The sequence below is a fragment of the Numenius arquata genome, chromosome 39 (assembly GCF_964106895.1).
Source record: "Numenius arquata chromosome 39, bNumArq3.hap1.1, whole genome shotgun sequence".
Taxonomy (NCBI): Eukaryota; Metazoa; Chordata; class Aves; order Charadriiformes; family Scolopacidae; genus Numenius; species Numenius arquata.
Genome location: NC_133614.1, coordinates 1 through 12,923, shown reverse-complemented (window position 1 = coordinate 12,923; position 12,923 = coordinate 1). Strand labels below are relative to the sequence as shown.

At 54.1% G+C, this 12,923-nt stretch overlaps 1 protein-coding gene across 1 annotated transcript; it reads right to left on the bottom strand.

The window, feature by feature from the left end:
• Positions 1–4,513: 4,513 nt before the first annotated feature.
• LOC141476545 (olfactory receptor 5AP2-like) lies at positions 4,514–5,572 on the bottom strand. Its single transcript, XM_074165225.1, has one exon. It carries the CDS (start codon positions 5,570–5,572, stop codon positions 4,514–4,516), a length of 1,059 nt encoding a protein of 352 aa, XP_074021326.1.
• Positions 5,573–12,923: the final 7,351 nt, after the last annotated feature.

Below are 12,923 nucleotides of genomic sequence, written 5' to 3'. Positions count from 1 at the left end.
GAGTTACTCGTGAGAAAGGTCTTGTCACTTCTGGGATGAGACAGGAAACCTGGACAGGGACAGATCTCACTTGCCCCCGCTGAGCAAAGGGAGTCAGCTTTGTCAGTCGAGGCATCTCATCCCTGGTTTGTAGTCCTGGGTTGGAAGTGAACTCAGCTCTCACCCATGGCTCCCACAAACCCAAACTGTGACTTTCTCTGCCCCCTCTGGGCTTCCCAGAGATGTCTCTGGGGCTCCAGGTGAACCTGCTGTGACACGGGCTGAAGGAATCACTGATCTTCCCTCAGTGCGGGAGAGATTAATTTCCAGCAGGGTCATTTCTCCTGTCAGGAAAAGAGTTGGGTGTGAGAACCATGAGAATCACGAATCGCCTTTCCTTATCCTACCATTAGGCACCACAGGGAAGGTGACAGGGCAGAATCTAATTGAACCTTCAGGGGCAATATGCACCATTAGGTTCCTTAGATGGTCTCACACTTAGATGGTTCTCCCAGAGTGGCCGGTTCTTCATTCTCAAAGCCCCTGGCTTTGCCTTCTGTGACTTGGGTGGTGTCGTTAGAGCCCTTGCCGGTGAAGACCAAGGCAAAAAAGTCATTCTCCATATCCTGGGTGGCCAGGTCTCCTCTTTCCCTCTGGAGAGGGCCAGCATCTTCCCTAGTCTTCCCTTTATCCCTGACATACTTATAGAAGCTTTTCTTGTTGCCCTTGATGTCTCCGGCCAGATTTGATTTCACCTGGGCTTTAGCTTCCCTAATTTGGTTCCTGGCCACTGGGACAGTTTCTGTCTATTCCTCCCAGGCTCCCTGTCCTTGCATCCACCCTCTGTAGGCTTCCTTTTTCTGCTTGACCTTGTCCAGGAGCTCCCTGTCCATCCATGCAGGCCTCCTGGCTTTTTTGCCTGACTTCTCCTTTGTTGGGATACATCGCTCCTGAGCTTGGAGGAGGTGATCCTTGAATACTAACCAGCTTCCTTGGGCCCCTCTGTCCTCCAGTGCTTTATCCCATGGTACCCTATCAAGCAGATCCCACAAGAGGCCAAAGTCTGCTCTCCGGGGCACTGAGCCTGATGCGCACCCTCCTCGCTGCCCTAAGGATCTTGAACTCTTCCATTTCATGGTCACTGCAGCCAAGGCTGCCCTTGAGCTTGACATTCCCCACCAGCCCCTCCTTGTACTAAGATCATGGTCCACCATAGCTCCTCTCCTCATTGGCTCCTCTACCACTTGGAGAAGGAAGTTGTCATTGACGCATTCCAAGAACTTCCTGGGTTGCTTGTTGCCCTGCTGTTGTTGTCCCTCCAACAGACACTGGGGTGGTTTAAGTTCCCCCTGAGAACCAGGGCCTGTGAACGTGATCCAGCTCCTATCTGTCTATAGATGGCCTCTTCTGCTCACTCTTCCTGGTCAGGTGGCCTGTAGCAGGCCCCCACTGTAATGTCACCTGCCCCTGCATTCCCTTGAATCCTGACCCATAAGCTCTCCATTGGCTCTTCATCCATCCCCAGGTGGAGCTCCATGCGCTCCAGCTGGCCCTTGACATAGAGGGCAACACCCCCTCCTTGTCCCCCCTGCCTGTCCTTCCTGAAGAGCCTGTATCCCTCCATTCCAGCACCCAATGGAGAGGTTTGTAATGGACAGGTGTGTAGCCAGGATGATGGTGCGGATCACTGGGAAGAGCAGGAAGAGAGGGCCTGAAGCCCAAGTGACTGCTGAATCCCAGGAGCTCAGCTGTTTCACCCAGCTCACGTAAAGGCATCCTGTGCGCTGTGGGGGGGCTCAGGAGCCTGAGCAATACGTGCTCGCTCCATGAGGCTGTGTGGCAGCCTTGCAATGAAGGCAATGCAGGAAGCAGGAGCCTGGTGGGAAGCTGGAGCTACGTTATCTGATGGTGTGACCACAGCCCTGAGCGGTACAGTTGGCAGTGACAGTTGCTCCTTACCCCAATCACCACCAGGCAGGAGGGTGTGCACCTGCAGCAGGTGAGCGTGGGGCATGGATGGGGTCACTCGTTGTCCTGAGACATCTGTGAACACTCTGGTTATGTCTTAAAGGAGGACATTCTGGTTCTGTCCTTAAAGAGGAGCCAAGCACTGCTCAGGGCTCTCTGGATACCCAGAGGAGCGCGAGTGACAGCAACGAGCAGGCCTGAAGCACCTCTACAAATCTGAGTGGTGTTTCTTTGCAAAGAGAGACAGGGCAGGAGGGGGGAGATGGTTGGGTGTAGAAGTGTGCCAGGGAGCTCTGCCTCTGCTTAGGAGAGCGGCCTGATCCTCCAGTGCCAGGCAGAGCATCTAGCCCAGGGGTGCAGACGTCAGGAGGAGGCTCAGACCACAGGGATCTAGAGGAGATCCTCCTGCCAACAGTGAATCTGGGAGAGGCTTTGGTCGGGCTTCCTAAGGGCTGATACAAAGACAACAACTCCTGCTGGCATAAGGTCAGTGCGACTCTCCATGCCTCCCTTCCCTCTGCCCTACAGCCACTCTTACGGAGGCTGTTGGTCACCTGGGAGTGGCTCTCAGCAAGGCAGGAAGAGCCTGGGTATCTTTACATTTCACTGGATTCACACGTTTCTGCCTGTCTGTCTGTGTGTGAGGAGTCAAATGGGCGCCCATCGGCTCATGGAGTCGCCCCCTGCGAAAGGACTCCGCTCCTTGCAGTTACAGACCGGGGTGGTGTGTGTGCGGCTCCTTGGACGGTGTGTCTTTGTATGTTTGGTGATTAGGCATATATCCATACATATATGTTGATTTAGGGTGCCGTGTAGTAAGTCAGTGTGAATCTTGTTATTCTCAAATCTGTAATTAAGTCGCTGTTTTAATTATAACATATTCTACTAAATCGCCTTGTTAATCTTTAAATTGGTTAATGATTAAGTGCACTTAAAATTCAACTTTTTGATCAACCTCAAACCATTAATAAATCTTGAATTTCTGCTAAATCATAACCCTGTCAAATATTTCTTCCTTGACACTGTTTTAGGTAGCTCTTGGGCTGGATTTCATGGGAAACTGTCCTGGAGGACAAAGGAGCCTCGGACAACTCTTTCATCTTCAAAGATAACCTGGTTGAGACACAAGGACCGTCCAGGCTTTTATATGGATGAAGTGGAGCGGGAGGCAGGAGGCCAGAACGCTTCCTTTTCCAGTTGCCTGTTCCTGAGCCTGCCCACTCGCCTTCGCCACAGTCACGCTTGCACTGGAAGTCCAAGAAAATCCCAGTGCTCCTACCCTTGAGCTGGCATCCCCCCGGTCCCATAACCTGTCTGGCCATGGAGGCACTAGCTCCCCAATGCCCCTGTGTGCAGCCATAGGTCCCAGCCCTGTTCCCCCCCGGTGCCCCCGCTCCCAGCACTGCTGTGCCCTCCCCACATGCCACCGTCTTGCCCCCAGCCTGCCTGTAAAGCCAAGGCAGCTCCAGCTCCTAACGAGGGCTGTGCCCAAGCCTTTCAGGAATGGGCTGAGGTGGGGTGGCCGGGGGTGGGCTCTTGGCACAGCCAGGCCTGGGCAGGGAGAGGACAGGTCCCAGGAGTGGGGTTGGGCTGGGACTGGTCACAGGTACCTCCCTGAGGAGCACACCTCTTGTGCTCCTTTCTGAGCTGAAACAGGGCTGGCACCGAGACAAGGGCTCCTGGGGAGGGACAGATGGAGCTCAGCTGAAAGAGCCTTACACTGATGACCCCCAGGGTCAAGCCCCAGCTTCAGCAATGTCTTCCCCCTTGGCCTTTCACAGAGCTGTCCTGTCTCCTTCCAGCTTTCCCTGCTCCTCATCCCGCCACCCTCCTCACGCACAGGGCAGAGCTTCCCCCAGGCTGGGCACTGCTTGGGTGATGCAGAGGGTGGCAGGAAGGGCTTCCAAGAGTGTTGGCAGCCAGAGGAAGGCAAAAACTTGTGGTCTCGCTGCTGAGTGGGGCAGGGTGCCTCGAGACCAAGGACCTGTGGAGGGAGTGTCAGGGAGCTGATTGGTCATACGTGACTCTCACTCATACGTGATTTGAAAAGTGGCAGCCAAGGGTGCTGGTAAAGTAGCCAGTGTGTGGCTGCTTCTGTCATCCTGGAAAGGCTGGGACAGTCAGGAAGGTTCCTGACCATCCCCAGCTGGTTCCTAGGACATGCCTGCAACAGGCCCTGATCAGAGGAGGGGAGAGAGGTGTGAGGGTGTAACCCACATGAACCATCCATTGGAAATCTCCTCTTTCTCCTTGACAGTGCAGTAACAGTAGACCTTCATAAGTGGCTGATCTTCATGTGTGATCTTCATGCTCCTGAAATATCACCACAGGGTGAGGTGATTCCCATTCTGGGAACCCACAGTGAGAGAGACGCCCTCGTGATGTCCCTTGGAAAGTATTCACATATTAGGCCAAACACCTTTCCTTATCTCCTCAAGCAAAGGAAGCCTTGACACTTCAACAGTTCCCACATGTAAGACCACCAAGGTGTTTATTATGAAGTTAAAAACAAACATTATCAACATTGTTTTTTCAACCCGGATATTTCCAAAGATCTCTTCCCCTGCTACTGCACAAGTTTTCTCAGTGGCAAGCACTTCTGAAGAGCCATCTGGTAGCCAGAGCTTCCAAAGGAACTAGAAGTGTCTTTTGCCTCTATCACCAAGGGAGCATGAGCTCTGGGTGAGGCCAGGGCTTTCCTCATCATTTTCCTGATGGCCTCCCTGACCTCCCTGTTCCGCAGGCTGTAGATGAGGGGGTTGACCAAGGGAGTGAGGATGGTGTAGAAAAAGGAGAACACTTTGTGAAGCTGCCTCAGAGGGGCTCTTCTAGGCAGTGTGTAGACAACAAAAAGGGTGCCATAGAAAATGGTGACAAGAGTGAGGTGAGAGGAGCAAGTGGAGAAGGCCTTTTGTCTGCCTGTGCTGGATGGGATCCTCAGGATGGCAGCTATGATGCACACGTAGGAGGCCAGCGTGAAAAGGAAGGGAAAAACTACATCCAAGATACCAAATATGAAAGAAACCATTGTGACTGCTCTGGTGTCACTGCAGGCAAGCTCCAGCAATGGGGTAAAGTCACAGAAGAAGTGGTCAATGGCCTTGGGGCCACAGAACTGCAACTGGGATAAGAAGACCGTGACTACCACCAGCAGCAGGGAACCCAACAGCCAAGAGGCAGCTGCCAGATGTATGGAGACCTTCCAGGTCATGAGCCTTGCATAGAGCAAAGGCTGGCATATGGCCAGGTACCGGTCACAGGACATGGCCGCCAGCAGGTAACACTCGGTAGTCACAAAGGAACCAAAGGAGTAGAACTGAGCCATGCAGCCGTGCACAGAGATGGTGCTGTCCCCTGTCAAGAAGCTGACCAGCAACCGAGGCAGGATGGTGGAGCTGTAGCAGGTCTCCAAGGAGGAGAGATTGCCCAGGAAGAAGTACATGGGGGTGTGCAGCTGCCGGTCTGCCACCACCAGCACAACAATGAGGATGTTCCCGACCATGGTGACTGAGTAGATCATAAGCAAGAGGAGAAAGAGCAGGTTCTGGTGGGTGGGGACATCACTTATTCCCAGCAGCACAAAATCCATGGATGATGTCCTGTTGTCCCTTTCCCCTTCCTCCATGTTGTTTTTCTTTCATTTCCTCAGTTTCCACAAAGAGGAACTATGAGAAAGAAACACATTTCAGTGTTGAACTTCAACATTTTTTTTTCTGTAGGACATTGCTCTCTTCACATTAGCTTTCTGCGTTTCATTGCTCATAAAAGCAGGAAAAAAATAATGTTCTTCCTCCAAAGCAAGGGATGGGCACACCACAGAGTGAGTGGTCACAGCTCCCTGAAACACTCACAGAAGGAGGAAATTATTTCTATCCCACTGCTTCCCACCACCCAAAAGGCCAATCTCTGCCATTGAGAAAGGGCAGGTCAGGAATTACAGCCTCAAAAGAACAGGGAACTGTGCTCTGGGACCGCCAGAAAGCATGCTGGAAAATCACACTGTAGGTCAAAACGTAGCATAAAAAGTGACAAGGAAGCAATCAAAAAATAAATAGCTAGTCAACCAAGCCACAGCCATGTGGGAGAGGTTGTGCAGGGAGGAAGGATGGGAGAGACAAAGGAGACAACTCCAGACCCTCTTCAGTGGTGCCATGAAGAAAGGACACACTGAAATCCAGGGAATTCCATTTAAAGAAAGGGTGGCCAAACACTGGAAACAGGTTGCCCAGAGAGCTTACGGGGGCTCCATCCTTGTGGACATTCCAAACTGGACCAGACATGGTCCTGAGCCACCTGCTCCAGCTGGCCCTGCTGTCAGGAGGGGAGGCTTGGACAGGATGACATCCTGAGGTGGTTTCCAAGCCCAGCTACTCTGTCATTCTGTGAATGAAAGCTGCTGGGCAGAGCCATTTGCTTCTCATGGCACAGCCGACTGCGTTCTGGGGCTCCGTGAGAGAGCGGGACACTGAGGGGGGTGTCCCCAGGGTGCCTGGGGGAGAGGAGGGACAGGATGAGGGCCAGGGGCATGGGCAATGCCAGGGACATGCCTCAGCGCAGGGTTGGAGAAAGCTCATGCCCGAGATGCACAGCTCTCTCTAACAGCAGTGCCCTCCAAGTGTCTCACACCCACCTCTTGGGCTGGAATCCATGTCTTCCAGCAGTGATAATCACAGGGAGAGTTTGCCAAAAGCTATAAAATCGATTGATGCCCCCAGCCCTCTCCACTGCATGGGAGCGAGATGGCTGAGAGCTGGAGGACATAATCATGATGTCGACAAACAGCAGCAAAACAGAGAAAGAAAACAAGCGGGAGATGAAATAGCCCTGTGAAGGATGAAGGGACGGGCACGGGCAATGTGGCCCCACACAGCCTGCCCGAAGGCTCCCCCCACCCAGCCAAGGTGGGAGAGTGTCCCGGGGCAGTCCCTGGGATCTCACTGTGCGGTGCCAGGGGCTCGGGGGGGTCTGGGAGAAGGGAGGAGCTGGGCTGGGACGACAGGCAGGAAAGGACAAGGGTGAGACTCGGGACTCTATGCTCTCATCTCTTCTGCTCAAAGACCCAGCAGCCTGACTAATAACACTCAGCCTTCCCTCACCCGCAGCACATCAGGCCCAGCCCTGCAGTCCTCCTCATGGAGCAGAGACATCTGCTCTGATGGATCATGGCAATGAAGTCCCAGCTCAGGGTCTCACCTTCTGCCTCTTCCCTACCATGTCCTTCACTTCTTGGACCTCGCTGCAAGCCCTGAACCAGGGCTCGTTCCTTGCTCTGCCCTTGCCCTCTTCTCCCAGCACATCCAAAGGTGAGTCTCCAGCAGCACCTGAAGACTCCCTGCTCTCGGAAGTGTCCCAGGGTTTATAGCAGGAAGGAGACTCTGAAGGTTCCTGCTGCAGCGTGTCCCTCCAGAGGATTTGCAGAGAGTAAAAACAACAGACTTGACTCCCTGGTGGGATGGAAGCTCTGAGGTGGTGGAGACTGCGTCAGCAGCTCCAGGCAGTGCTGACCCCCCAGAAACATGATGTAAACTGAGGCCGGGCAACCGAACCAGGGACATCTCTGAATTGTGTGAGCAGGACAAGAAAATCCCCCGAGATCTCATGCCCCTCAGCTCCCTTCAGATGACTCACAGCATCAGAAAGCCTCAGACCTGCTGAGGCAGAGGGGCCTGCCTTGTTGGGAGCTGAAGGCAGCAGAGCAATGGCTATGTCCTTCCAGGTAGGATTCCTCTCTCCAGCGTGGGAGGGGCATAGGACCCCTTACTCCTTGGCTAGCCAAGGGGAGCGAGTGGCCATGACTCCTTCCAGTCCTGTTGGGCTTCCACTTTGGGAGAACCATCTCCTCAGCCTCTGCCCTGGCTGGGAAGGCAGGAGAGGGAGGCCCAGAGGCTACTTGGTGCTTGGTGCAGACCCTCCCTGGGCCACATTGCCATGTCGGGAGCAGCCAACATTGTCTTCTTGTCTTGGTCACAAGCGCAGGACTGGGATGATCTGGCACTTTCTTATCTTGGTTGCAGGGGCAGTGAGTTTGGACAATCGGGGGCTTTCTTGTCCCAGTCACAAGTCCAGTGAGTCGGGCACTCTCTGACCGTACCTGGAACTCCTGTGACCCGGGAATTGTCCCTGGAACTCCTGCTGCCTGGGTCGTAGCCCACTCGGGAAGGCACCACAATTATCTGACAATAGTGATGAAAGTTTTGTCTCCCAGACCCTGTGAGTGAGACCCTTTGTGCTCTCCTGGATGACAGTGGGTTGTGACCAGCATCTCCCCTGAGCTGGGACACCTCTCAGGCGCAGGCTCCTTGAGGTTTAATGACCGCCTGCCGACAGAGCCAACAAAGGGCCAGAGGGAAGTCAAACTTCTCCAGGCTCAATTATCGCCTGCTGAGGAATGCCGATGCACGGGGAGTGTTTAGACTCGAGAAGGGTGGGATCTGAACTACAGGCCAACCTCTTCCATCCACCTCTGTGGAGGGAACTGTAATGACTCAGGAGATGAGTGGTTTTCACAAGGCCCTCAGATATTCAGGCAAGGAAATCAGCTTTTGGACACAGCTCTGAGGAACAGCTCAGGCACGGTGGGAAGTTCCCTGCTCTGCCCATCTGATAGCAGTAGGTGCAACAGAATTTTTGGATCCTCCTTGCAAACTTTGGCTTGCCCATCTCGGCCATCGAGATAGAGTAGATCATTGAGATAGAGTAGACCATCTCGGGTAGAGTGAAGCTGCCTCCAACTACAGCCCATTACAGGTTTGCGACCTTCTCTGGGAAATTTCAGTCAACCCAAGATACTTCTGGTGGCAACGTTTTGACCTTCCCACACCACTTCAGGCTTCAGAGTTCCAGCCCACAGCGTCTAACAAACACCTGAACAGCAAGATGTCTCCATTTCCAGACATCTCCTCTGCAACAGGATGACCCTGTTCCATTATTACATGTCTTCTTGGGTCACATCTACAAACCCCTGTGCATCTCTGAGGGAGTCCAGAGCATTTAGGGGACAGCAGGCAGCATGAAGTACAACCAGGCCAAATGCAAGCTCCTGCACACGGGACATGGAAATTCCAGGTGCAAATACAGGATGGGTGGAGAATGGATGGAGAGCAGCCCTGAGGAGAAGGACTGGGGGATGTTGGTGGACGAGAAGCCCAACATGAGCCAGCAGCATGTGCTGGCAGCCCAGAGAGCCCCCCGCATCCTGGGCTGCATCAAAAGAAGTGTGGCCAGCAGGGCGAGGGAGGTGATTCTGCCCCTCTGCTCCGCTTCAGCAGAGGCCCCTCATCAACTTCGTAGCCCTTTGCTGTACTTTCTCCAGTAGTTCCCTGTCCTTCTGGAAATGGGGGACCCAGAACTGGACCCAGTGCTCCAGATGGGGCCTCACCAGTGCAGAGGGGCAGGATGACCTCCCTCCACTTTCTGGTCACGCTCTTCTTGATGCACCCCAGGATGCCATTGGCCTTCTCGGCCACAAGGGCCCATTTCTGTCTCATGGTCATCCTGTTGTCCACCAGGACTCCCAGGTCTTTCTCCTCAGAGTTGTTCTTCAGCAGGTCAGCCCCAACCTGTACTGGTGCAGGGGGTTATTCCTCCCCATGTGCAGCACCCTACATTTGCCTTTGATGAAGTTCATCAGATTCCTCTCTGCCCAACTCTCCAGCCTGTCCAGGTCTCACTAAATGGTGGCCCAGCCTTCTGACTGTCAGCCACCCCTCCCAGTTTTGTGTCATCAGATAACTTGCTGAGGGTACACTCTGTCCCCTCATCCTGGTCATGGAAGAATATATTGAACATGACCAGACCCAGTACTGACCCCTGGGGAACACCACTAATTGCAGGCCTCCGACTGGACTCTGAGCCACTGATCACAACCCTCTGATGCCCAGTACAAGCTGTTCCACCATCTTTCCAGGGATGCAGGTGAGGCTGACTGGCCTGTATTTCCCTGGGTCTTTCTTCTTCCCTTTTTTAAAGACTGGAGTGACATTGGCTTTCCTCCAGACCTCAGGCACCTCTCCGGTTCTCCAGGACCTTTCCAAGAGGATGGAGAGTGGCCCTGCAATGACTTATGTCACCTCCCGCAGCACTCGTGGGTGCATTCCATCAGGGCCCATCGATTTGTGGATATCCAGTTTACTTAATGGATCTCTAACTTGATCCTCCTCAGCCAAGGGGAAGTCTTCCTTTGTCCAGACTTTCTCAGTTACCTCCAAAGTCTGGGACTCCTGAGGGCTGGCCTGAGCTGCAGAGACTGAAGCAAAGAAGGCATTCAGCAACTCCACCTTCTCTGCATCCTCTGTCACCAGGGCCCCTGTGTCATTCAACAGTGGGCCCACATCTGCTCTAGTTTTCCTTTTACCTTTGATAGATTTGAAGAAACCCTTCCTGTTGACCTTGACATCCCTTGCCAGGTTTAATTCCAAGGAGGCCTTGGCTTTCCTCGTTTCATGCCTGCATACTGTGACGGCATTCTTGTAATCTGCCCAAGTGGTCAGTCCCTTCTTCCACGCACTCTAAACTTCCTTCTTCCACTTGAGCTTTTCCAGAAGCTCCCTGCTCAACTACGAAGGTCTCCTGCTTCCCTTGCCTCTTTTCCTCTTCTTAGGGATGCACCCATCCTGAGCTTGGAGAAAGCGGGATTTGAATATCAACCAGCTCTCTTGAGCCCCCCGACCTTCCAGAGCCCTAACCCGTGGGATTTCTCCAAGCAGTTTCTTGAAGAGATCAAAGTGAGCCCTCCTGAAGTCCAAGGCTGCAATGCTACTTCTTGTTTTGCATGTATCACTCATGATCCTGAACTCTATCTCTTCATGATATCATGTTCATCTGCTTGGTGGTCGGAAGGCTCTAAAGAGGGATCTGGACAGGTTGGATCAATGGGCCAAGGCCAATGGGATGAGGTTCAATAAGGCCAAGTGCCGGGTCCTGCATTTCAGTCACAACAACCCCAGGCAACGCTACAGACTGAGGGAAGAGTGGCTGGAAAGCTGCCCATCAGAAAAGGACCTGGGGGTGTTGGTGGACAGCCGGCTTAACATGAGCCAGCAGTGTGCCCAGGTGGCCACGAAGACCAACGGCATCATGGCCTGTATCAGGAACAGCATGGTCAGCAGGAGCACGGAAGTGATGGTGCCTCTGTACTCGGCACTGGAGAGCCCTCACCTCAAGTGCTGTGTTCAGTTCTGGGCCCTTCACTACAGGAAGGACATTGAGCTGCTGGAGCGTGTCCAGAGGAGAGCCACCAAGCTGGTGAGGGGTCTGGAGAACAAGTCATATGAGCAGAGGCTGAGGGAACTGGGCATGTTTAGTTTGGAGAAGAGGAGGCTGAGGGGAGACCTCATTGCCCTCTACAGCTGCCTGAAAGGAGGGTGTAGAGAGATGGGTGTTGGCCTCTTCTCCCAAGGGAATAATGACAGGACCAGAGGAAATGGTCTGAAGTTGCGGCAGGGGAGGTTTAGATCAGATATTAAGAAGAATTACTTTACTGAGAGAGTGGTCAGGCACTGGAACAGCCTGCCCAGGGAGGTGGTGGAGTCACCATCCCCGGAGGTATTTAAGACACGTGTAGACGTGGCACTTCAGGGCATGCTCTAGCGCCCGAGATTGTTGGTTTGTGTCTGTTTGTGGGTGGGTGTGGGGTGTGGTGTTGGGTGTTTGTTTTGTGTTTTTTGTTTTTTTGCTTTTTGTTTTTTGGGTTTTTTTTTGTGGTTGGACTGGATGATCTCAAAGGTCCCTTCCAACCAAGAAGATTCTGTGATTCTGTGATGGGGAGGCAGCAGCCCTCCCTGTGCAGCGGCTCCGGTCCGTGTATGGGGCCTTCTGCTCCCTTCAGGAGCCAGTCGCCTGTGGCAGTGACCCATCTTTTATCCTTTACTGCGGAGGGTTTGATGAGGGGGGTGGTCCGACTAGACCTCGAGGACACCTCCAAGCTGGAAGGACCGTCATCCTCATGGCTGTCCCGTTGCCCTTGCAGAGCACTGTCCCTGCTGTGCAACGGCATCTGGGAAGGTGGGGTAGTGGCTGGGCAGGAACCTCTTGCCATTGCCCCCTCTCCTCCAAGTCAGCACATTCCGTGGGGCGGAGAGAGGAGAGGGAGTTCTCTGGAGCAGGGGCTCTGTCTGCCTGCTGGGTTTCTATCCCGGGAGGCCGGCTGCGACTCCAGGGATCCGTCTCTCTCTCACATCCCCTGATGGCCCTCAACCTGCTCCCCTCCTCCCTGAGCTCCTTCCCTAAGTGGAGGAGCTCCTTTCCCGGGACACAGCTCCCACAGCCACCCACAACCTGCTGGTTCCTGGCACAGACCACTTTCCCTGGCTTTGAAAAGCCCCCCAAAGAGCCCCTTGCCAGCCCTTTTCGCCACAATTCCCTTCCCCAGTGGGGACTCACCTGCACTGGAGCTGAGCTCCTCAGCAAGAGGAGACCAGTCCTTCCCTGGTCATAAACAGCAGGTCCAGCTCCTTCCCTCCTTGGCTCCCTCACCAGCGACACACACCACCCCATACCACACCACCAGTGGCCAGCACAGGCCCGTGATGGGGATCCCCAGTGACCTCCGGGGTCCCCAGTGAGGGGACCCCAACACTGCTGGGGGGCAGAGGCTGCAGTTTGCCCGCATGATGCCAGACTGCGGTGCCCAGCGCATCTGTGCTCCCCTTATATAGTGGGGCAGGGAGACACGTCCCCCCTTTGTGACATCACGGTGCAGTCAGAGCCCCCCTTTGTGACATCACGGGGCCTCATGAGAGGCTGGGACATTGTCACGTCCCACTCAGTGCCTGTCAGCCACCACCAGCACAACAGTGGAGATGTTTGCAGCCATGGCCATGGGGCAGAGTATCAGGAATAGCAGGAAGAGAGGAACCCGCAGCTCAGGGTGACTGCTCAGTCCCAGGATGGTGACCTCCATGATGGGTGAGAGCTTCCTGCAGGCTGAAGTCTCCATGGAGGGCTCTAAAGGAATGAATAACACCACCCAAGGGCAG